Genomic DNA, 26,645 nt, shown 5'->3' with positions numbered 1-26,645 from the left:
TACTTACTTGTTGGACAATGTTTGCAACAAAATGTGGTCCCCTATCCTGAAGAAATCCCAAAAGGAACACCAAATTGTGGTATTATTTCTTTAAGCAAGATCTTAACAACTTCCCTGGCTTTGTTGGTGTGACATGGGAAAGCTTCAGGTCATCCTGTAAAAGTATCCACCAATACTAAGAGATATCGCAATCTTCCTTTTCTTGGTAATTCAGTGAAATCTATCTGCCAGTGTTCTCCTGGAATATTTCCTGGTTTTGTTGATCCAAACTGAATTTTATTCTGTGTCTTTGGATTATTCCTAAGGCATGTTTCACACCTTTCAACTACGGACTTTATAATTTCTACCATATTACCACTCACCACTGATTTTTGTAGATGTTTCAATAAATTTTCAGTTCCACAATGCAAAATTGGGGTTAGAATTACCTGCCCCATAGGAGTAACAGCCCATCCGTTTTCCTGTATTTCAGTTTTCAGTGTTTCAATTAAATTCTTATCCCGACTATCATAGTTAGGGAATTCTCCTAATTCTATCTTCTTTTCAGGTATTATTGCCAATATCCCTTTACCCTTTTCTGCAACCTTACGAGCGGTCACATCAGCCACTTGATTGCCTCTTTCTTGTAGGGTTTGTCCGGTTTGGTGAGCTTTACAATGCATGATAGCCACTTCTCTTGGTTTCTGTACACTTTCAAGTAATTTTAAAATCTGCTCTGCATGCTTAATTCCAGTTCCTTGAGATGAGAACAGTCTCCTTTCTCTCCAAATTGCTCCATGTGCGTGTAATACTCCAAATGCATACTTGGAATCGGTCCATGTATTCACTCGCTTTCCTTCACTTAGTTCTAAGGCTCTTGTTAGTGCAATTGTAACCTATATGTGTTTAACTTTTTTTTAATTATGGTGATGGGATAGGTTGTGTATAGTCTCTGTAAACAAGGTGATGAGATTATTAGTAATAGTAAGGTAATGGTCGAATGATCGTGGTATTAGTAACCAGTCTTGCTGCTATGGCCCCTGTACAGCCCCAACCTAACAGGTAACTAATAAAAACATTTTAAGAATGAGAACTTGAGAGCTTGGTGGTACCATGGAGCTGATAAATTGTGTAGTTGGTACATGAGCCAAGTAATATTTCATTTTCTGTCAAAATCATGTCCTATGAGTGAACTTTGTTCATTATAATCTAATTATAATACCAAAACACACCTCCATTCTAAAAGCTAACCGCCTCCAAAGTACGACCACCCCTCACTGGGCATGCTCTCTGAATTTCTTTGAGTCTATAGCTTTGAAAGCAAAGCGAGAAAGTTTTACACCAATCATAATGAAGTAACTATGTAACTAAAAGTGATGTAATTGTAACTTTGTGTGTTTTGAGAATATAAATATGTGTATGTTTGTAGGCTAAGTGGGCATGTTAGGAGGAGAGATCCCCCATGCACCCAGCGCTGAATAAACCAATGTTGGCTTTCTAAACTGCATTGCTGTTTGGAAAGTTTTTATTGCCATTTGAGTGGTAACAGTTTTGGCGACCCAGATGGGACTTGCTCTCTGAAGGCTCGGCAGAGTGGAGGAATCATCGGGGTTCCCAGTGCGCACACCAAAGTGATTTTCGGAGGGAGGCATGATGATTCCTCTTCTCGGGTGAGTCCCAGACAGCTTTTTGAGAACAACATTGGTTTCTGAAATTGATTGGTAACTGCCGGCTACATTGTGAATATTGTACTTGCTTTGCTTGGTTTTGGTAACGTGCCCTTTGGAAATCTGCACGCTACTACAGGGATACCCGGAGTTTGGATTTAGGTTGTGGGTTGGAGTCCCACCAGGAGGGTAAGAGTCCTGCCTGAATTATTGGTAATTTGGATGCTTGTATGGGGACGCCTGGAGTCCAAATTTTGGTTTATATTGGCAACTCGAGTAAAAAGGGTATAGTAATAATGGGAATACAACAATCACTGGAGGGCGGGATCCCGAAATGTTCACCTCTAGGTTGTATTCTGAAACATTGGAATAAGTTTGGAGGAGATCCTCTAATCAAAAGGAAGCTTGTTGAATATTGTAATCATTGGTGGCCACTGTATACTTTAGAGGATCAAGAAAAATGGCCGAAGAACGGTAGTTTAAAATATAACACTATATTGCAGCTAATGTTGATCTGTAGAAGAGAGGGAAAATGGGATAAAATACCGTATGTAGATTTGTTTTTCGCTCTAAGGAATGATTGGCCGATTCAGCGACGATGTGGGTTGAATAAAGATCAAGTTATGATGGTAGGAGATAAAGCCCCAAAGAGATGTTGCTCTGCCTGTAGTATTGGAAAAAGATGTACTAAATTAAAAGGGAAAGAAAGTAGTGAAGAGGACATACAAATGCTAACACTGCCACCTAGAGTTAAGCAGGATCGAGAGTCCGAACGCTCCAGGACTCGCACTCCAAACCCTCTTGATTCTGACTCCAAGTCATAGTGATCCAGAGGGAGGAACTAGTCCCGTTGCTGGTAGGACGAGAACCAGAAAAGCTCATTTACAAGCCCCTCTTAGGCAAGCGGTGGGGCCAGAGAGACCTGTCTGGGTGAAAGTACCTTTCTCAGTCTCTGATTTAAAAGCCTGGAAGGAAATGGCCAGAATCTATCAGGAAGATCCCGATAGAGTGGCCAAAGTAATGGAAACTATTATTAATAATCAAGATCCTGATTGGCAAGATTTGCAGGTTATCCTGAGTAATTTGATGACATTTGAGGAAAAGTGTACGGTGCTGGCAAAGGCAAGGGAAGAGGTGGAGAGAACTCACCCACAGGCAGTACAGGCTGGACAGCTAGATAGACATTTCCCTGAAAATAATCCAAATTGGGACCCAAATAACCCCCCCCCCCAAAGATTGATGTTAACTGAATATCAGAGATTGGTTCTATATGGTATAAGAAATGCAATACCAAAGGCTAAAAATTGGTCAAAATTGTACCAGGTCATTCAGGGAAAGGATGAAAATTTACTGATTTGGATCCCAAGAATGAAAGGGATCAAGTTTCCCTGGTTCACATATTTATGGGACAATCAAGTACAGATATAAAGCATAAATTGCAGAAATTAGAAAGGGCCAATGCACGTTCTCTGGACGAAATGTTAGAAAATGCCTGGAAGGTATTTAATAACAGAGAAAAAGCGGAGGAGGAGTGTAAAAAGAAAGAAAGGACGAGAGAAACAAAACTATTAGCTGCAACAATAGCTTTGGAAACAAGCAAGGTTAAAGGGCAAGGGTGTGGGGGACCTAGGAGAGGGAATCCCAGACCCCCAAGGTTCCAATTAGAAAAGGATCAATGTGCATTTTGTAAAAATAAAGGGCATTGGAAAAAGGAGTGCCCTCAACTGAGGAAGGGGAAGAGGGAAGCAATGCCTCTACTCACCCTGGACTCAGACTGAGGGAGACCAGGGGCTGAAGAACGTTCCCCAAAAGATGAGCCCCTGGTTATAGTAAAGGTGGGGAACAATGATATGGAATTTTTAGTAGATACAGGAGCAACTTAGTATTGAATACTTGTAAAGGGAAACTGTCTAAGGAGAAAACATCGGTGATTGGTGCCACAGGGAAAAAGGAAAATAGGCCATTTTTCCAACCTATAAAATGTAAAATTGGAGAAAGGGTATTAACCCATCAGTTTTTGTATATACTGGATTGCCCTATGCCTTTGCTGGGACCAGATGTATTGAGTAAATTAAATGCACAGATAACTTTTGAAAAAGGAAAAATTCAAGTAATAATACCACAGGAAAAAGGCTTGGATGCGCAAGTATTTATGTTGCAGAAGGAGATGCCACCACCAGAGATACCCAAAGAAGTGGAGGATGCCATGATTCTTTTGGTTTGGGCATCAGGAGCACCCGGAAGATCTAATGCAGCAGAACCTGTGGTAATTCAACTAAAACCAGACGCCAAACCGGTAAGACGAAAACAGTATCCTGTGAAACTAGAAGCTAGAAAGGGACTGGAGCCAGTAGTTGAACAACTTTTAAAATATGGACTTTTGAGAGAATATCAGTCAGAATATAATACTCCAATCCTGCCCGTGAAGAAGCCCCACTCGGAAGAGTATAGGCTGGTACAAGATTTAAGGGCAGTAAATCAAATTGTCCAAGATGTGCATCCAGTGGTGGCAAATCCCTATACTTTATTAACAATCTTGAAGGAAACTGGTAAGTGGTTCACGGTACTGGATCTAAAAGATGCTTTCTTCTGCCTGCTGCTGGCCACAGAAAGCCAAAAGATATTTGCCTTCGAGCGGGAAAATCCCACCACTGGAAGGAAAACACAATTGTGCTGGACTGTGTTGCCGCAAGGCTTTAAAAATAGCCCAACCATTTTTGGAAATCAATTAGCAAAAGAGCTGGAGGAATGGAAGAAAGATCATGAAGACTGAACTTTAGTACAGTATGTTGATGACATTTTGTTGGCAACAGAAACAGAGGAAAAAGTATTACAAAACACAATTGAATTATTGAACTTTTTAGGTCTAGCAGGATACAAAGTGTCCCGAAAGAAAGCCCAGATTGCGAAGGAAGAAGTAATTTTCCTGGGATTTACTATTTCTCAAGGGCAACGCAGTCTAGGGCAGGAAAGAAAGAAAGCAATCTGTCAGATTCCTGAACCAAACTCAAAGAAAGAATTGAGGGCTTTTCTGGGCATGGTTGGGTGGTGTCACCTTTGGATTGTGAACTTTGGGTTAATAGCGAAACCTTTATATGAGGCTTTCCAAGGAGAAGAGCAAATATTAACCTGGACACCGGAATGTCGGAAAGCCTTTCAGAAACTGAAAGAATCTTTGATGAGTGCACCCACAGTAGGACTTCCTGATTTGGAGAAACCATTTGAATTGTTTGTGCATGAAAGGTTACATATCACATTAGGAGTCCTAACTCAAAAGTTAGGATCCTGGAAACGGCCAGTGGGATACTTTTCTAAGCAATTGGATAATGTGAGTAAAGGATGGCCCACTTGTTTGAGAGCAGTAGCCGCGACGATATTGCTGATACAGAAATCTCAAAAACTAACACTAGGACAAAAGATGACTGTCTATGTACCCCATGCAGTGACCATGGTATTGGAACAAAAGGGGGGTCATTGGTTATCTCCTAGTCGAATGTTAAAATATCAAGCAGTGCTGCTAGAACGAGATGACATGGAACTTAAGGTAACAACTGTAACCAATCCTGCAATGTTCCTAACAGCCAATGCAGAATCAGGAGAATTAACTCATAACTGTTTACAAACTCTTGAACAGGTGTACTCCAGCAGACCTGATTTAAAGGATGATCCCCTTGAAGAAGCTGACTTGGAGCTGTATGTGGATGGAAGCAGTTTCATGCAAGGCGGTACTTGAAGGTCCGGATATGCAGTGGTAACTGCAAGAAATATCCTGGAGACAAAGGGGCTGCCATCGAATACGTCGTCCCAGAAAGCAGAACTGATTGCTCTACTAAGAGCATCGGAGTTATCCAAAGGAAAGAAGGTAAGTATATGGACTGATTCAAAATTTGCTTTTGGAATTGTGCATGCCCATGGAGCTATTTGGAAAGAGCGAGGACTCTTAACATTGCAGGGCTCGCCGGTAAAACATGGGCCCACCATTGAACTTTTGTTAAAAGCGGGCCACTTGCCAGCTAAGGTAGCTCTCATGCATTGTAAAGCTCATCAACATGGATATTCACCAGTTCAAATGGGGAATCGAAGAGCCAACAAAGCAGCAAAAGAAGCAGCGGGAAAACAGGTGCTGCTACTCCTACCATGGAAGCAACAGAATTTAGAAACAAAAGAACCAAAATATACCCCTGAAGATGATAAGCTGGCAGAAGTGACAAAAGCCAAGAAAAATTATGAAGGATGGTGGGTTACGCCGACAAACCAGGTAATTGTAACACAAGAACTAATGAGGGAGCTAGCTGAGAGAAAACACGCAGAGACTCATTGGGGAATAGAGTCCCTGATCGAAGCTTTAAACCCACGAGTAATTAGTGTTCAAATGATGGGAATTGTGAAAAGTATAGTGCAAAGAAGTGAACTGTGTTTAAAGAATAATCCTCAAACTTGTCAAATACTTTTACAGGGAATAACCAAAAGAGGAAATTCACCAGGAGACTATTGGCAGATTGACTTCTCGGAACTCCCAAGGCAAAACAGATATTGGTATCTTTCAGTATTGGTAGATACATTTTCAGGATGGCCTGAAGCCTATCCATGTCGTACCAATCAAGCAAAGGAAGTAGCAAAAGTGCTATTAAAGGAAATAATACCAAGATTTGGGGTGCCACTAGGATTGTCATCAGATAGGGGACCCCATTTTGTTGCAGAATTAGTTAAAATTTTAGCTGAAGTATTAGGAATAAAATGGGATTTACATACTCCCTGGAGGCCACAGTCCAGTGGAAAGGTAGAAAGAATGAACCAAAATTTGAAGAGGCAAGTGAGTAAAATCTGTCAGGAAGCCCAGATCAAGTGGCCAGACACATTGCCTCTCGCTCTCTTAAGAATTAGAATTCAACCAAAAAGTGCTGAAAAAATAAGCCCATTTGAGATATTGTATGGGAAACCATATCAAACTGCCAGAGCCGGAGCAGATTCCGAACAAATAGGAAAACATTATTTAAAAGAATATGTAATATCTCTAGGGAAAGTGTTGTCTTCTCTCCACAGGTTTGTGGCTGACAGAGCACCTCTGTCCCTTGACACCACTGTTCATGCATTCCAACCAGGAGATTGGGTCTATTTGAAGACGTGGTCAGATGAGCCACTGAAGGAGAGGTGGAAAGGACCTTTCCAGATTTTATTCACAACCTACACAGCTATTAAACTTGATGGGATTGATTCATGGATTCATTATACCTGTGTGAAGAAGGCGCCTCCTCAGCAGTGGAGATCCAAACAAGAGGGACCTTTAAAACTGAAACTAAGTCACGTTCAGTAAATTATTTAATTAAGGGATTGTATAAGTTCTGTAGCTTTTTGTTGTGAATAATTAATTGTGCTATTACTACAGTAAATTTAATCAATAATGAAAGGGTTAATCGTTCTGGGTGTTTTAGTATTTTGGATAAGAAATAATTTGTATTTGTTTTATTGTTTATAAGTATAATTATCATTACCTGTTGCCTTATTCAGTGGATACCTCTTTGTAGGCTAAGAAAATATGAGTAGAAGTATTGAAATGTGATTATTTCAAAACTTCCAAAGGAGGGAATTGTAACCGAATGGATAAACATGGTGATGGGAAGGGAACATTCTGAGCAGAACGGTATGGTGATGGTTGGGTGATTGTGTTTTGTTTGATGTTGCTAACCAATTTGTGGCTGCTAATTATGTCCATTGTATAGTCCTAACCTGACGTGAACGATAGAATAGATAAAGCATATAGTTGGCAGTGGATGCAAGTAATATTTTATTTTCTGTCAATATCATGCCCTTTGACTGAACTTTGTTCATTATAATCTAATTATAATACCAAAACACACCTCCATTCTAAAAGCTACCCATCTTCGAGGTATGACCAGCCCTCACTGGGCATGCTCTTTGAATTTCTCTAAGTATATAGCTTTAAATCAAAGCAAGAAAACTTTTTACCAATCGCAATAAGGTAACTATGTGATGTAAATGTAATTTTGTAGTGATGTAAGTGTGATTTTGTAACCTAAGGGTATAAATGTATAAGGGATTAAAGGCTAGGTGTGCATGTTAGGAGGAGAGATCCCCCATGCACCCAGCGCTGAATAAACCAATGTTGGCTTTCTAAACTGCATTTCTGTTTGGAAAGTTTTTATTGCCGTTTGAGTGGTAACAGAGCCATGACCACTTCCTTGGGGAGCTTGTTACAGTGCTTGACCCCTCTCTCAGTGACGAACTTACTCTTAGTATCCAACCTGAACTTCCCCTGATGTCCTCATGATGCGGAAGGGAAAGGAACCATAGATGCCTTGGAAAAGAAGGTGACAAGGAGCACATTTCCATAAAAAACATCCGTAACTGCAGGACTAACAGGAAAAACTGGCAGCTGAGAGGCAGCTACACAAATTACCAACCTCCCTCCTGGAGCTCTCCAGCCCTGAGCAGGGAGGAGGTATGGATTTAATGCAGAAGCATGTACTTGTGCCTGGAGTCGTGTGTGCCCTCCAGTGTTCACAGGGAATGACCTGCAGCACGGATGAAGGTGACAGATACATGAGTGACTGAGTTTGCTGTAAGGTGGAGGCCACCATGTTTCACCCTTTTCCCCTGTTAAAGGCTGTGTGGCCCACCACAACAGGAGAATTGGGAACTACTACGTTGTTATCTAACACCGTACTTAAATAAAGCTTCCGTGATGGGCTTCATGATTCTCTGGTTATAGCTGAACCCTTTGAAATATGTTAGGCATTTCCTGTGCAGTATCAGCTCCTACCTGGTAAAAATCATAGTGACATCTAAAAGCTATTTGAGTCTGTTTCCTTTTCCAGTTTTAATATCTCTGATTGTATTCAACAGTTGTCCCTAAGGTGGCTGTGGCTGTGCTGCTTCCTCATACCTGAGGTGGTAACCGCAGGAATAGAGCTACTGTTTATATGATTTTTTTTTTTCCAGTTGCTGATAACAGATGACAAATTTAAACAGTTCTACTTGCATTTATTAGAGGACAAATATTCAAGTGTAAGGGTATTCTGTCTTTTAGCAAGTTTCAAAGAGCATACTGTTGGTTGATAATAACTGTTGCATTCACAGTTATGATCCTGAATCTCCTTTCTTGTCACTTTTTGTCTAGGAAAAAGAAGGGTAATGACAATTGTAGCATTGATGACCAGAGGCAAGAGCTAGTTCTGGGTGTTACTAGACCTTATGAAGTTAAACTTGTGTCTCTACAAGGCTTGAAGGTGAACAACCACAAGTGAGGACCTGATGCCTCCTTCAATAGAGTCAGCAGTAGAACTTTGGTTTCATTGATGCAAAACTGGATCTTAAGTGAACAGTGGTCTCTTCATTCTTGTATGTTTGTCTTGGCTTTAGTTTTCATTGTTTTCTGAACTTAAAATTTTTAATCTAATAATAATTCATAGTGCTGTTTAAAAAAAACCCAAACCAAAAACACAGTGAGAACTGTAACTGTCCTTGAAATACTGAAGAAATTGTGCACTGGATTTGTACTGAGCTGTCAGTGGTGCCTTCTGCAAGATTGTGCTGTGTCTCTGATTTGCTTGTCTTGGATCTTACAAGTGTTTCTGCATACATGAAAGCTGAGAGGCTTAGGTGATCTACCTGAGCTTAACTAAATCCCAATGCATAGAAAAGTTTCCTCTTCCTAAAGGTAAACTTTCAAGGAAAGAAACCATTACTATTATTTTAATTATTCTAGTTTTATTTACTGGTCTTTTTATATAAAAATGTAAACATAGTGCTGACTGGGGCACTTGCACGTCTGGCCCTTTCTGCTCTCATAGCATCATATTGCACACGGTTCTGTTAAAACCCAAGTATTCTGTTTGCCTTCTGGAGCAGCCCCTCCTTGCACTGGACTTGGGGAACATGGTCTTCTTGTTTTTGTGGGGGTCAGGCTTTTCTGAGTTATCGACTGTCTGAAGAATGAGCTTATGTTTCACTGTACGTGCCTGTAGTCCCGCTCTTGCTAGTATGACTCCTTGGGTTATTCATGCTGGAAATGTATGACTCTTCACAGGGTCATGGCTGTGTAAGAAATTTTTATATTATGCATGAAACTTTTTTGTTGTGGTAACTGCCAGAGGGTTTTGATGACACTACTGCTATGAGCATCAGAAATAAATTATGGTTTAGAAAATGTGTATCACTTCAGAGTTTAAGTTCATGCTTGCTTTTCTGACTTCCTCAATATATTGGGATTTTGACATTTTGAGTTCTTAAATACGCAAAGCTACCCATCAGCATTCCAGTTCACCTCTCTTTTCCAGCCAGTTCCCATTTCCCTCTTAAAAGCCTCAGAAGATAATTTGTTTTCTCTCGGTATAAGAGGAACGTGCTTGTTTGTATTCCTTTATCCTTCAGATTTTTAACCTGTTTTCCCAAGGAAACATGTACCGCGAGATCCTGCTGTGTCTGGCTGTAAAAGCGATGTACTTTGGTGAGGTAATCACTTGAGTGTTCAACAAATGGCTAAAAGTGGTACACTTTAAGCAGATTATGTTTCACTGAATGGTGAGCGAATGGCTGTGTGGTTGATTTAGCTGCCAGCTGGGTTTAAACCACAACAGTCGTTTTGGCGCCCAACATGGGGCTTGAAGGATTGAGATAACGACAGATTTCACCAGAGCATGTGAAAATAAATTCATTCTAAGCATTCATTATATTAGCTTAATAGTCGCTAGTCACAATGTTGTATTGTTTGCATGGTTGTGCCATGTAAGTCCTTACTTGCATTATTTATTCTGTACGGTGCTGTTTATCACCTCTGGGAGCTGGATGAGAACGTTCCTTTTGCTGCACTGTGTACTACTTGCTTATTATAAGATAACATTACTGGCCATGAGCATGATTTGGTCTGTGTATTCAGCATTACTGTCATTTCCGTACTTTGGGTGCTATCTCCTGGGAATTATTAATAATTGCACTCTCAAACTTTTTTCCCCAGAGAACCAATCTATGGGGGTTACAGGGAGGAATACTTTCACCTTCACCTTCCCTTTCTCCTTCAGGCTAGTTACAACAGCTCTTTAAATATCCTTGGGACATTCAGACCAGCATGTTCCTATTGCTATGTCTCCTGAATTTGTTTCAGGTCTATTTAGGGTTAAACAAATATTTTAAAATATCACTCAGAGATCTGCCCCGAGACTGGATAGTTATGAGTGGCAGGATGTGTGGGATAGCATGAGCAAATGCCTAGGGCGGTGGACACCACCAGTGTTTTGGAACTTCACCCCTGAATAAGTGCAGAACCCTGAAAAGCTAGTAGAATATCTGGAAAAAAGTATGCTGTCACCCTGGCAATTCCAGAGACACACAAATCACTGCAATGTGCTGGGGCCTGGCCCATGCCTATCAAGCTCTGTTCAATGCTATTCAGTATCAGCTGATCCCTGTCCCTGAGTGAGCTGTGAGATATGAGAAAAGATTTCAGCCATTGTCCAGGCGAGCACATTATCACCTGGCTGCTTTGATGCTAGGATAATGGGGCCAGTAGCTTGGATTTAGAGGGTAGGGATGCCAAGCAGCTGGGATCCCTGTCTAGGGAAGGGGGCATTGACAAGGCAACTGGGAAAAAGACACGAGCCCTCAGCCTCTGGAGGCGACTCCTGTCAGGCATGAAGGAAAGATATCCCTTCAGTGAAGATGTATGTCATCCAGGCAAGTGGACCACCATGGAGAGAGGTATCCAGTACCTGAGGGAATTAGCCATGCTGAAAGTGATTTATGATGACCTGGACAACAAGCAGTTATCCACAAATACAGATGAAGTCAAGTGCACACGACTCGTGGCAGAAGATTGTATGGAACGCACTGTCATCGTATACCAACTCATTGGTGGTAATGACCTGGAAAGATGGAGAAGGACAAACGGTGGATGAAGTGGCTGGTCAACTCCAGCGATACAAAGAAAGTCTCTCTTCCTCCCTTGTCTTGGCTGTGGAGAAACTGTCCCAGGACATCCAGCAACTTAAAGAGGATAGGTCCTCTTCCCCACCTGTACGGACCAGTATCTCAGCTATTAGGAGTAAGTGTTCCTCTGCTCAAGAGAGAGGATATATTGCTTACACACCACAAGCCACCCTCTGGTTTTACCTCCGTGACCACAGAGAAGACATGAGGAAGTGGGATGGAAAACCTACCTTGACCCTAGAGGCACGGATATGTGAATTGCAAGGCAAAACAATCACAAAACTGAATTTTTCAAGGAAAATTACTGCTCCAGTTTCCAGCAGGCAGTTCCCCAGGCAGAGTAGAAGGGCTGATCTTACTCCTGATCTTAATGAAGGGACTTCTGATTCGTATTTACAAGTGAGTAACGAATACTATGACCAGGATTAGAGGGGCCCTGCCTCTAGCCAGGTGGAGGAAAGGGACATCCAGGTTTACTGGACTGTGTGGATTTGATGGCCTGGCACATCAGACCCCCAGGAGCTGGAGGTCTCATGTTGGACAAGTTCATGGAGGACTGTCTCCTGTGGAAGTGATCTCATGCTGGAGCAGGGGAAGACTGTGAGGAGTCCTCCCCTTGAGGAGGAAGGAGCGGCAGACACAGCGTGTGATGAACTGACCGCAACCCCCGTTCCCCGCCCCCCCGTGCTGCTCAGGGGGAGGAGGTAGAGAAAATCGGGAGTAAAGTTAAGCCCAGAAAGAAGTGAGAGATGGGGTGGGGGGAAGTTTTTATGATTTGGTTTTATTTCTCATTACTTGACTCTGATTTGATTGGTAATAAATTAAATTAATTTTCCCAAGTTGAGTCTGTTTTACCCATGACAGTAATGAGTGAGCTCTCCTGTCCTTATCTCGACCCACAAGCCTTTTGTTATATTTTCTTTCCCTTGTCCAGCTGAGGAGGGGGAGTGATAGAGCGGCCTTGGTGGGCACCTGGCATCCAGCCAGGGTCAGTCCACCAGAACACCTCAGCCCATCAAGAAAGAGATGCAACATATAGATGGGCTCGTGATCGAGGGGTGGACTTAGCCATGGACACTATTGCACAGGTCATCCATGAATGTGAAATGTGCACTGTGATTAAACAAGCCAAGCTGTTAAATTCTCTCTGGTATGGAGGATTATGGCTGAAATATAAATATGGGGAGGCTTGGCATATTGATTATATCACACTCCCACAAACCTTCCATGGCAAGCACTATGTACTTACTATGGTGGAAGCAACCACCAGGTGGCTGGAAACATATTCCATGCCCCATGCCACTCCCCAGAACACTATCCTGGGCCTTATCCTTGCCAAGTTTTATGGCAACATGACACCCCAGAAAGAATCGAGTCAGAAAACAGGACTCATTTTCTGAACAACCTCATAGACACCTGGGCCAAAGAGCATGGCATTGAGTGGGTGTATCACATCCCCTACCATGCACCAGCCTCTGGGAAAATCAAAAGGTACAATGGACTGCTAAAGACTACCCTGAGAGCAATGGGTGGTGGGACCTTCAAACATTGGGATACATGTTTAGCAAAGGCCACCTGGTTAGTTAACTCTAGGGGGTCTACTAATCGAGCTGGCCCTGCCTAATAAAAATTTCCACATACTGTAAAAGGGGATCCAGTCCCTGTAGTACACATAAAGAATATGTTAGAGGGCCAGCAGTGTGCCCTTGGGGCCAAGAAGGCCAATGGTATCCTGGGGGGCATTAAGAAGAGTGCGGCCAGCAGGTCGAGGGAGGTTATCCTCCTCCTCTACTCTGCCCTGGTAAGGCCACATCTGGAGTACTGTGGCCAGTTCTGGGCTCCCCAGTTCAAGACAGACAGGGAACTACTGGAGAGAGTCCAGCGGAGGGCTACAAAGATGATGAGGGGACTGGAGCATCTCTCCTATGAGGAAAGGCTGAGAGACCTGGGTCTGTTTAGCCTGGAGAAGACTGAGAGGGCATCTTCTCAATACTTATAAATATCTGAAGGGTAGATGTCAAGAGGAAGGGGCTAGACTCTTCTCAGTGGTGCCCAGTGACAGGACAAGGGGCAATGGGCACAAACTGGAACACAGGAAGATCCATCTGAACATGAGAAAAAAACTTCTTTACTCTGAGGGTGACTGAGCACTGGAACAGGCTGCCCAGAGAGGTTGTGGAGTCTCCTTTTCTGGAGGTATTGAAAACCCACCTGGACACAATCCTGTGCAACATGCTCTAGGTGAACCTACTCTAGCAGGGGGGTTGGACTAGATGATCTCTAGAGGTCCCTTCCAACCCCTACTGCTCTGTGAATCTGTGAAGATCATCTTGGTTAAGCCTGCCTTCAGCAAAGGCAAACCCATCCGTGGGATTGCTGTTGCTCAAGGACCTGGGTGCCCTTGGTGGGTAATGCAGAAGGATGGGGCAGTTGTTTGATGTGTACCTCAAGGGGATTTGATTTTGGGTGAGAATAGTCAATGATTTAAACTGCATGATGTTCATTGCTACATAATGTTGTATTTCATCACTACTATGATTGCTATATACCATAACAATGGTATTACAGTAAAAAATCACCCGGATTAATGTAGAATGAATTTTGATGAAACCAAGTAAAGAGCAGCAATGCCTGGGGTGCCAGGCACCTAAAAATACCCTACACCACTACTTGACTATAACTGTAACATGTCACAGAAAAAGTAGAATTTGCTTATATTTCTAGCAAAACCCCCTTTCTTTAATCCACTTAATGTAAATATTCTTGAAAGATTTTTATTGTAGAGCAAGCAACATCAGAGAAGAAAAAACAGGAGGAAAAAAGCCATTTTGGAAGGTGCCCACATACTGTATCAGGTTTTTAAGTGGTATGTGCTAAGATTCAAAAATAAGCTACATAATAAAAATACTTCCAACCACACATCTAGCTACTATATAAGAATTACTTAAAGTTTATATCCCATCATTAGACATCACTAGATAAATCTTTCTTGGTCATCCTGTGTTAACAGGAACAGATGCAATAGGTGAAGTCATTCCAGGCATCAGAGGTCAAATAATTAAAATTCCACTCCAACAGGAACAGGTTTATAATTACTATTGCATGCACTGATAACATGATGAGCAAAGAGCGAGTAACCACACCATCTTGATCTAACTTGAGTTTTTTCAATTACCTTGAAGCATGTCTAGTTATGAACAGCAGTCAACTTGTACAATTCTTAGTCTACAGTAATAGAAGTAACAATCAAATGTCAGGTGGATTAACACTTTTGAAGGTAATGTGTTAAAATAATGGCTGACCTCAAATTGTTTTGTTTTCATTTGGTAAGGGAGCATTATTCTTACAAAAAGCTTTTAATAACAAATCAGATCACATTCATATATTAATTTGTATTTTCCCCATATAATATTCACAGGGTCTTTTTGTCTTATTCAAGCTTCCCCCCCCCCCTTCAAATTAAAACAAGAACTAACATTTCAGGACATGAAAAGAAATTATGTCAACAGAAAACATCCAAGGAATAGTTGAAACATTTCACAATTTCAAACATAGTTGTATCTCATTTAACATAGGGTGATTTAGTTGTGTATCACACCATGGACTGTACTATTATTTTCATATATGCAGCTTTAACCAAAAAATAAAAGAAAGAATAAAAACCACAAACCATTTCTTCACCCAGTGTTGAAGTGGTAGTATGCATTTTATTATATCCTATCCAATCACTTATTTTAAAAAATATATAAAATTTTAAAATGTGTATCATGTTTTTCATAACCCCAAAATAAAGGAATTTTTAAGCTATTGCTGCATATTATTAGGTTGTGGATGCCCCATCCCTGGAAGTGTTTAAGATGAGGTTGGATGAGGCTTTGGGCAACGTGGTCTAGTGGAGGATGTCCTTGCCCGCAGCAGGGGGGTTGGAACTAGATGATCTTTAAGGTCCCTTCCAACCCAAACCATTCTATGATTCTATGATTCTATGATTATATAGCATTATACCAGAGGTTTGGCTCAGATAGATACCTAACTTCAATGCAAAATTCAAGTCCACTAAACCTCAGCAGGAATAATAGAGCTAAACAGTCCCATTCAACACATTCAAACATTAAGAAAAAAGAGAGACATGTATGTGACCAGTCAGCCTCACCTCCATCCCTGGAAAAGTGACAGAACAGCTTATTCTGGGGGTCATCAATAAGCATGTGGAGGAGAAGAAAGTTATTGGGAGTGGTCAACATGGATTCACCAAGGGGAAGTCATGCCTGACCAATCTGAGAGCCTTCTATGATGGCATGACCGGCTGGGTGGATGAAGGGAGAGCAGTGGATGTTGTCTATCTTGACTTCAGCAAGGCTTTTGATACTGTCTCTCATAACATCCTCATAGGTAAGCTTAGGAAGTGTGGGTTAGATGAATGGACAGTGAGGTGGATTGAGAACTGGCTGAATGGCAGAGCCCAGAGGGTTGTGATAAGCGGCGCAGAGTCTAGTTGGAGGCCTCTAGCCAGTGGTGTGCCCCAAGGGTCAGTGCTTGGTCCAGTCTTATTCAACATATTCATCAATGACCTGGACGACGGGACAGAGTGTACCCTCAGCAAGTTTGCTGATGATAGAAAACTGGGAGGGGTGGCCGACACACCGAAAGGCTGCACTGCCATTCAGCAAGACCTGGACAGGCTAGAGAATTAGGTGAAGAGGAACCAAATAAAATTCAACGAGGCAAGTGTAGGGTCCTGCACCTAGGGAAGGACAACCCCAGACACCAGTACAGGTTAGGGGTTGACCTGCGGGGAAGCAGCACTGCAGAGAAGGACCTGGGAGTCCTGGTGGACAACAAGCTCCCCATGAGCCAGCAATGTGCCCTTGTGGCCAAGAAGGCCAATGGTATCCTGGGGGGCATTAAGAGTGTGGCCAGCAGGTCAAGGGAGGTTATCCTCCCCCTCTACTCTGCCCTGGTGAGGCCACATCTGGAGTACTGTGTCCAGTTCTGGGTTCCCCAGTTCAAGAAAGACAGGGAACTACTGGAGAGAGTCCAGCGGAGGGCTACCAGGATGATTAAGGGACTGGAGCATCTCTCCTATGAGGAAAGGCTGAGAGACCTGGGTCTGTTTAGCCTGGAGAAGACTGAGAGGGCATCTTCTCAATACTTATAAATATCTGAAGGGTAGATGTCAAGAGGAAGGGGCCAGACTCTTCTCAGTGGTGCCCAGTGACAGGACAAGGGGCAATGGGCACAAACTGGAACACAGGAAGATCCATCTGAACATGAGAAAAAAACTTCTTTACTCTGAGGGTGACTGAGCACTGGAACAGGCTGCCCAGAGAGGTTGTAGAGTCTCCTTTTCTGGAGGTATTGAAAACCTGCCTCGACACAATCCTGTATGTGAACCTGTTTGAGCAGGGAGGTTGGACTAGATGATCTCCAGAGGTCCCTTTCAACCCCTATCATTCTGTGACAGCTAGGTAATACTTTCTTTACCAATTTTGACAATACACAGAACTGACTTCATGGGGGGGGGGGGGGGGGGGAAGTATTCAATTTTGAAACAAATGTTTTTGTTGGAATTAAAGCTAATCAACAAGTGATATTCAGACTTCAGAAGATTAGTGGAAACTATCAAAATTAAATAATGTTTTTATCTGACTCTTGCACCTAAACTGCACCATTTGTGTAATGAAACACAAAAAAATACTGAAGATCAGTTGCTGAAACATAAGGAAAAAAGCATATAGGTACAATCAAGCATATTGCGTGCATGCATAAAAAGAAGGAACTAGCTTTTTTGTTTCCTGATCTGAGATTCTGTTACAGTTTCAGGGAAGCTTGCACCTCACAAATGGAACTGCAATATTACAAGTTCAATACAAGATAGTAGGACATTATACATAATTCTGAATATAATATACATTAAGCTTTTTAATAGTCCTGTGACCTTTAACTCATTTTTGAAATGATAAAGTTTTTCTTCTTCAGTTCTGAAAGAGTAGTTTATCTGTTTACAACAGAGACAAAGAGATATTACTTTTTTTAACTACCACACCATTTAAAGTGAGGTCATCTTAAATCAATTATTCAGTGTCCAAGTGCCACTTGGACATGTGTATGTGTAACTTGTCATTTTTTTGCTGGAAATACAGGCAATTAATGAAGATTTAGCATTCTTTCTCTGCTTGCTGTAAACTAGCTTAAGTGGAGTCTTTTGAATTAGTAACTCAATTTTTATCTTAATTTTGTTTGCACTTAAAAATTGGTCAAAGTTCATTTACTCCTCCAGAACCATCTGAAGAAGTTTAGCCTTATTTTGACTAGGTCAATTCAAGCTACTTGTATGTATGCACATTTATGATCTTCCACATCCAAATAAAACAAGAGTTTATTACAATACATAAACTAAAGCCATGAGCAGTGGAAGCAATGGAGCTACAAACCTACCAAAAAGATATCCTAAAATATTTAAAACATTTCCTGACCACTAACAGAAAAGAGTGGCAATTACACGCACAAGGCTGTAATGTATCAGTGCAAACAGGGAAATAAAGTTCACAGCACTCACACAATGCAGTATTAGTATCAAATCAGCTTCTTAATAGGAAAACAATTTAATAAAAAGCTTTGCATGTGCCTAATGGATGCAATTTAACTGTCCAGTGCTGGTGCTGTATTGATTGATAAAAATCAAACTATCTCTGGTCTTAAATCTGACAAGCAGCAGCAGCACAAGTACAGAGATTGCACAGCTTCAGTGACAAAGTTACAAAATTCCCTATTTTATTGCATTTTTAAAAACAAACTTGGTGATTTAAGGTTTTGAATAGAGAAAGCACATTTCCTGAGTAGTTTCAGTTTAGAAGTTGTTTAGTAAAACACTATAAAAGAAATGCATCATATTTTAATGTAGAGAATTGTATGTTTAAGCAAATACACTCAAGTATAAAATTTAGCAAGTTTTCAAGGTGAAGATTTACCAGGCAGGTGGAGAATTTGCACCATCATGTAGTATCAAGCTTGCAATAGTTTTACAGAAAAGCAAAGGATATGATTGCGTTTTTTTGTTACAGCAAATCAAAACAGTGCAATACATCTTGCAACTACAGTTCATCATATTAGCTTGTTTATAATCCAATACATTCAGCCTGAAAATTGAAGTCAAATCAAGTTTTCATAAGTATTGTCTTTCACATCAGACACTAGATAGTTGGGTTCTTTTAAAGCACTATACCACAGATGGGTAATCTTATCGGTAAAGTCAAAATCAATTTGGATTAAAATCAGCAAAACCAAAGAGAGGCTGGTCGTTGCCCGATATTTAATACAAGTATCAGAAAACATTGTTTACTATATATTTCAAATTGGGTGTCCATTTCATAACTTCTGGGGTATGTTTTGTGATTTTAATCAATGAGGAAGGGTAGACATTTAGATGTTTCACATATTTAGTTCCTTTGTACCTACAATTAATTGGAGAACAGTAATTTCACAAGTGAATAGCACAATGACCTGAAGCATTATCACTACCAGTTACGATCCAACACGGGTTGTCGTGGTTCTTTTATCCGAGAAGAAGCTTTTGAGGAGAAATACCTGCCCAATACTAACTACAAGAAGAATGACAGCTTCCCCTATTGACCAATAGGCTACTTTTGTGTTTAAATCCTCTGCTCTGCTGCGGCCTTGTGCTTCTCTCAACCGGAAATGAGTCTGATAATCAATGACAGACTTCAAAGCTTCATGAATTGAAACACATGCAGACTCCATCTAGAAAAGCAAACAAATACATAGCTCAGTTAAGAACCCTTCTAATGCTTGTTCTGTGAAGTTTTGTTGTTTGATACTTAAAATTAGGATTCACATAGCTTTACAGATGGAAGATTATCTCAGTCCACTGTCAGACTGAAATACTATAAATCTAACATATTAATCAAGTTTTACACACAGGAATGCGACTGACTTCAGTATCAAAGTGTGCAAAACCACAGACCCAATAAAAAGTAATACACTCCACCACAAAATTAATATTAAAATTCATGTATGTTTGGGTTCAAAAGTGAATATAAACATTGTATTGAAATGTCAGTGATCCAACATTTGTTAATTCCACATACATCAGCAAAACAAGCAGTAAATCTCTCCCCAGATTTAGATAGCTATGTGCATAGTAGATATTAAAACATTTTTAGATTTCAGAAGTATGTGATTCTTCATCGCATAATTCTCAAACTTAAGTTTCACAAAAGCCTGAAATCTAGATTGCTGACCTCAACACATTCTTTTGACATGAGACCCTTCACATATGTAAAAAGTGATTACAGAAAGGACAACTCTTATCTTTCAGTGTTCCTTGATGCTCCCTACCATATTCATATAACATTCAAGACCAAATTGCACAACACCACTTGTCATCTTTCATAAAAATCACATTCTCTTTTCTAACCTGAAAAATCTTAACCTTTTCAATCTACATACTACAGGCTTTCCAAGACCTAGATCATTTTATACATAAACTTCTTCCATTTTCAGTTTATCTTCTAAAAGAGTCAGTACCCACGATTGTCTTTTGACCATCAAGAAATTAATTAATATCTTCAAAATACTTAAGTTTTAGCCAGTTGGTTAGTTGTTCTATCCCCTAAAAAAATCAGTATTTCCTGACAGGGGGATTGAGTGCACCCTCAGCAAGTTTCCTGATGACACCAAGCTGTGTGGTGTGGTCAACACGCTGGAGGGAAGGGATGCCATCCAGAGGGACCTGGACAGGCTGGAGAGGTGGGCCCATGCAAACCACATGAAGTTCAACAAGGCCAAGTGCAAGGTCCTGCACGTGGGTCGGCGCAATCCCAAGCACGACTATAGGCTGAGCGAGGAATGGATTGAGAGCAGCCCTGAGGAGAAGGACTTGGGGGTATTGATTGATGAGAAGCTCAACATGAGCCAGCAGTGTGCACTTGCAGCCCAGAAAGCCAACCATATCCTGGGCTACATCAAAAGAGGCGTGACCAGCAGGTTGAGGGAGGTGATCCTGCCCCTCTATTCCGCTCTTGTGACACCCCACCTGAAGTACTGTGTCCAGCATAAAAAGGACATGGAGCTGTTGGAGCGAGTCCAGAGGAGGTCCACAAAAGTGGTCATAAGGCTGGAGCACCTCTCCTATGAGGACAGGCTGAGAGAGTTGGGGTTGTTCACCCTGGAGAAGAGAAGACTCCAGGGAGATCTAATTGCAGCCTTCCAGTACCTAAAAGGGCCTACAAGAAAGCTGGAGAGGGACTGTTTACAAGGGCATGTAGTCTTAGTACAAGGGGTAATGGCCTTAAGCTGAAGGAGGGTAGATTTAGATTAGATATTAGGAAACAATTCTTCTCTATGAGGGTGGTGAGGCACTGGAATAGGTTGCCCAGAAGTTGTGGATGCCCCATCCTTGGAAGTGTTCAAGACCAGGTTGGACGGGGCTTTGAGCAACCTGGTCTAGTGGAAGGTGTCCCTGCCAATGGCAGGGGGTTTGAACTAGATGGTCTTTAGGATCCCTTCCAACCCAAACCATCCTATGTTTCTATAACATGAAAAGCATAATCTATTATAAAGTGTTTGACACCCTAATAAAAACCACTGTCAGTTACTCATATCTGTGTCAAATCAGCTTTTCAAGTTGATAACTTTCAGGACAGGTGTCTGAACAAGTCCAAAATATTCTTCTAAACAAAATTCAGGAAGAGATTTAATGCATTACATTCCGCCATTTTTTTTTAACTGCTAAATTATAGAGCCCTCCCCTACTCTGCAGCAGGGATCTTAAATTTAAACAAAGTCTAGTTTCAAGGATTTACCTTTTACAGTCTCTGTGAAAATCTGCCCAGATTTGGTCATACTACAAGCCTCAAGAAAACTGCAATGGAGAACCTACTTACCAAAGATGTGTTATGCTTTCAAAGTTAACTTCCCCTTTCCCAAAAATCTGATTTGCATTATATATGCTACAACCCAGTGATAAACTTTTTCTTATACCTTCTCCCACAGCCTGCAAAGATGCTGAATCTAGAATCTGCATGTTCTGTGTTCTCAATACTCTCTGCTGGTGCCAAAGGACCAACCAACAAAAACCCCCAAATACATCCCCCCACCAATACATAAAACACCAAAACATGTAACAGAATGCACAGAATGAAAACTAAAGAAAGTACAGGGAGATAGGGAGCTACAGGATCAAGAACCAAAAGACAACATAAAGAAGAAGAGAAAGGTGATGAGAAGAAAGAAATAAGAATTATAATTGAATTCACAGCAAGTCACCTAGTCATTACAAATCTCTAGCCACTGCAGACTTACGTGGGGTAAATTCAAGTGAGCAAGATGGATATTTGGGAAGTGGCATTTCTACCATTGAGTTCAAACTAGTAAAATAGTGGCTATGTACAGCATTTTAAAATGATTGTTTAAAGTGAAGTTTGGTAACAGTTATAGTGTAAGAATGTTAGCAAGAATTCATGAAGTGACTGTTCCAAGTGAAGTTTGCTGATTTAGTTTAGGCAGAAATGTAAAACTAAAATTCTGAAGAAAGAAGGGAACATTAGGAAAATAAGTCTGGAGCAAGAATGCTGCTTTGCCACTTAAGTGTCTTATAAATGACATATCTAGAAGCCAGTTAAGTATGATTGATTTTGTTCATTTGTTTATTTTGCTAGAATTCTCTTCCCAGTTTAAGAGTGATAGTTACATAAGAGATCAACCATTCAAGTCTTCCCCTCAAAAGAGACTCTATAATATTTTAATATAAAAACAAATTGTTCTCAAAGTTCAGGAATTTTGAAAACCCTGATCCATTGATATTTTACACTTTATAAAACCCACACTTCCACAGACATAGATCCATGGCATAAAAAAGTTCCCTTAGACTCTAGGCCACTGTATATTTTCCCTAATTTCCACTTGGTAACCTCACACTCGTTAATTCCTCCTCAGCTCTGCATTCTGTAAATCCTAATTTCTGGAAGAGGTTCACTTTTAGTAACTCAGTTTATTTTAAAGAAGCTCCAACCTATTCATTTTCAACAGTTATATAGATATCTAATGTAACTGAATTTGAAAAACATTCCCTCCTCCTAACAGTTGCTGTCAAACACAACAATATTTTACCTGAGTAAGTGCAGTTGCTCTGTTCTCACTAGGAAACAGTGGTGGATCTTCTCCAACTTGGAAATCAAAGTACACAGTTTTGTGTGTGAAAGTAGAGAACTCATTGCTGAAGCAGAATTTGTATGTTCCATTTCTGGATGCAGTAAATGTGAAACTATCATATTGTTTCTTCATCTCTTTGTATAATACAGCACCATCAGGACCTTCCAACCGACAGTCAACATCGTAATGACCTCCAGTAATGACCTGAAAATAACAAGAAATTGTCTTAAGCAGAACAGACATCCAACTAGCACTTCCCCAACTAGCACTTAAAATTGTTTGATCTGACAAATGTTTTAAAATAAAATGCCATAATTTGAAAATCTTTCAGTACAAGTTTGCAAGAATCCTCATCCTATGGAATATACACAGAACGATTCAAAATAAGATCTTTTACATTGAGGATATGTAATGTCAACTATGTTTTCTAACGATTTAAGAAGGAAGTTTTAGTTACTTCATTTTAAGGTACTGGTAATATAGCAAAGGCTAGAGTAGATGAAATTTGATAGGGCAAAGACATTACTGTAATATATCAGTAATTTACTACATCCACAAGCCCATCCATGCAATTTAGTCAGCAAGTTGAAATTGTCAAAATACAATAAAACAATTCCTTTATGTACTGCCTAAACTGTCTAACTAGCCTATTAGGTCAAGCTGCTTTATGTTGCAGGAATGGCATATGTCCAGTAGAACAGATATTACAGCCTGGCTCATTTTCATATATGCATGTCAACAGAGCAATGTTCTAGAGGTTCTGCTGCCTCACTTCTGCACAATTAACGACAGTATTTCTTTCCAACACCAGCACATTCATATTATTCCTACAAGCATCTCAAAACTTCATGGTTGTCTCAAGTATTGTCAGACTTTGATTATTGTTGTCTATAGCACATTGTTCTGTAGAATCAGACTAACCATCCTATCTCCACAGGAAGAGCAACTGGCAATTTAGGTATTCATAGCTTACTATTCTGATGACTCTCAGGCTAGTAGTTAAATTTAATCCTTGCTCCAAACTTCTTGCCTTTAAGATAAAGCATCCTGAAGGATGAAGAGACTTCTATCCAAAGGCACTGCCCTTTAGTATGCATACAGAAGCTTTCTAAAATAGTAGACATTTTGTTTGAAATATTTAAATATCTATTGAAACATATAATACCATAAAGATTTATTCAGAGGTGCCAAGCACCAGAAGCAACACTTCAGATAGGCTGCTCGCATAACATAGTTTGAGTGCCCACCAAATTATATAGGTATTAAATTATTAAAACCCTAATATTAAAGGTAAAAGTGAAATAACAAGACAATCCCCGGGGGCCAAGGGAAGTAAGGAGTACCTGAAACTCGAGGGTGCACTTAGTGCCCTGGACAATCTCCTCGTAGAAGCATTGCTTGGCGTTGTCAGGCAGCTCGAAAGTGATCTCAGAGGCCCTTGCCGCGCAGGCCACCAGCAGCAGCGTCAGCCACCCCCACGATCCCGCGGTTCCGGAGTCCCGCAACAGCATCACTCAGCGTGCAGAGGGAACTAATCGTAACAGAGACTGAGCCAGACGGAAAGAGGGCAACCCCGCGTCGGAGATCAGCAGGTGCGGAACCCAGAGGAAGATGTCTACGGCGCCAACCGGTCACGACGAAGAAACCTAACTGAAGAAACGCACTGCACACACAAAAGCAACCACAGCACCTAGTACCGCCCTCATAGAAGCGCTTCCGGGTGAGCCCCCATAGTTTTATATACGTGGTGTTCAGCGTGGAAGGGGGTACTCCCTGCCTCTCCCGCACGCGGTTGCACTTCTGTTGCCTAGCAATGGTTGCTAGGGAGCATGACGGCCTGGTACCGCCGTGGGACCCGGGCCCAGCCGTGACACCAGCGAGCTGAGGTGGTGTCCGCGTTCACACAGGCGACCTCTCGGCACCAGAGGTACAATAGGCGCACGCGCGAGGCCTGCTCATCCCGGCTTTGTGCTGAGGGGTGCTCAGATTGCATAGCTAATTTACAGATATTTTAGCCAAGTACTCACACATAAGTCTCTAGATAATTCTTCTCTGTCATACCTACAAGGTACAGTCCAGGTTCCCCAACATATCAAAACTTTTGGCTCTATGTCCGTTGTGTGCAATTATCCAGGAGTTAAACTGTTTTCAAATTCCTGTGAGGCATGATTTAGAGCTGAAATAGACAACTCTATTCTCTAAATGCAAGTGAAAATTGTCTTAAGTACTCTCTCTCTCTGTATATCTTTGAGTTACTGAATACAGAGGATTGAGTTTCAGAGTTGGAGTTCAACTTTATATGTCATTTAACGTTCATTGCTCCAGAGAAATAAACTACAAGATCAAAATTAAATTCTGCTGATTAAAATGTTCACATTCTACTCCAGTAAATATTCAGTTATTTTTACAAAGTAAAACAGCTTCAGAAGAAATCAAAGATGACCTCTGTAGTGATCCTGACTGAAAAAATGTTGTACATTGAGGAATTAGTGATCCATGTAACAGGTAACCTGATGTACTGGTTTTAGCTGGGATAGAGTTAACTTTCTTAATAGTAGCTTATATAGGGCTACATTTTGGATTTGTGATGAAAACAGTGTTGATAACACACTGATGTTTTAGCTATTGTTGAGCTGTGCTTACAGAATCAAGGCCTTTTCTGATTCTCACACTGCCCTGCCAGCGAGTAGGCTAGGGGTCTACAAGAAGATGGGAGAGGACACAGCCGGGACAGCTGACCCCAACTAACCAAAGGGATATTCCGTACCATATGACATTGTGCTCAGCAATAAAAACTGGGCGGAAAAGTTTTGCTGGGGCTGCTATTGCTCAGGTACTGGCTAGGCATTGGTCAGCTGGTGGTGAGCAATTGGGGTTTTTTTGCATCACTTGTTTTTCTTGGTTTTGTTTTTATTTGTTGAGAGTTTTTTCTTCCTTTTTTTTCTTATTAAATTGTCTTTATCTCAACCCATGAGTTTTTACACTTTAACCCTTCCAATTATCCCCCCCATCCCACTGTGAGGAGAGTGAACAAGCAGTTGTGTGGTGCTTAGCTGCCTATCAGGTTTAAACCACAACACCTGAGTAGGCCCAGGCCTGTGCTCTGCTGTGCTGCACATACAGCTTGGCCTTCAGGCCTGTGTTGTGCTGCTCAAATTCCTTGGCCTCAGGCTAAACTCAGCCAGTTCATTGTAACAGAGGAGCCTGCAAGCAGCTCCCACTTGATACCTGTGATTATGCCACCTGTGTGTCCTTGCCTTTATCTAAAAGTGCAGCAAGAAGTTCTCATGCAAACATCCTTTCTATTTGGCAGTAGAAATGATGAAAAGAGTCATTTCCTTGTAAGAAAGTCCTATAATGATTTGAATGACCACAATGGGATAACCCTGCCATGGACGAGATCTGCGTGGTGTGTTGTGGCCTGATTGGAGGTCTATTTGATGCTGCACAACTTGGGGTTCCCAGCATCTAAAGGGATGCAAGATTATCTATACTACTCTCTCCTTCTTTATAGTGTTAGCTCTAATAATTAGCTTTTTAAATGATACTTGACAGAGTCCAAGTGCCTTTTTTCTGGGATCATAATGGATCAGTACTTCCTGGTGCAAAACAACCCCCATTTTCCTGTGGAAATCAGGCAGAGCAGGGAAATGGGAAAAATGATATCCAGTCTCCCAGGTGAGAGAATGAACCTGAAATGGGGTAGGGCCTCTTGTTATGGGTTGACCCTGGGCCAGACATTAAGCACCCACCAAGACACTTGCTCATTCCCCCTGCAGCAGGATGGGGGAGAGAATCAGAAGAGCAAAAGCAAGAAAACTCATGGGTCAAGATAAAGACACTTTAATGAGTGAAACAAAGCTGTGTGTGCAAGCAAAGCAAAAT

General features: G+C 41.2%; 1 protein-coding gene and 2 long non-coding RNA genes across 3 annotated transcripts in view; 1 reads left to right on the top strand and 2 right to left on the bottom strand.

Moving 5' to 3' along the window:
- LOC142599265 (uncharacterized) overlaps positions 1 to 26,645 on the bottom strand; it is a 451,049-nt gene that overhangs the window by 41,955 nt on the left and 382,449 nt on the right. The gene's annotated exons all lie outside the window — the stretch shown is intronic.
- LOC142599234 (uncharacterized) overlaps positions 1 to 26,645 on the top strand; it is a 399,433-nt gene that overhangs the window by 196,444 nt on the left and 176,344 nt on the right. The window lies entirely within an intron of this gene.
- Positions 14,343 to 24,462, bottom strand: LOC104634470 (transmembrane emp24 domain-containing protein 7). Its single transcript, XM_075739123.1, has 3 exons — positions 24,104 to 24,462; positions 22,719 to 22,964; positions 14,343 to 19,349 (listed from the first exon to the last, which is right to left on the bottom strand). Exons 1-3 carry the CDS (start codon positions 24,269 to 24,271, stop codon positions 19,113 to 19,115), a joined length of 651 nt encoding a protein of 216 aa, XP_075595238.1. The 5' UTR covers positions 24,272 to 24,462; the 3' UTR covers positions 14,343 to 19,112.

This window comes from Balearica regulorum, chromosome W (assembly GCF_011004875.1).
Source record: "Balearica regulorum gibbericeps isolate bBalReg1 chromosome W, bBalReg1.pri, whole genome shotgun sequence".
Classification (NCBI taxonomy): Eukaryota; Metazoa; Chordata; class Aves; order Gruiformes; family Gruidae; genus Balearica; species Balearica regulorum.
The sequence above is the reverse complement of the archived record's forward strand: the minus strand, read 5'-3'. Positions and strand labels throughout refer to the sequence as shown.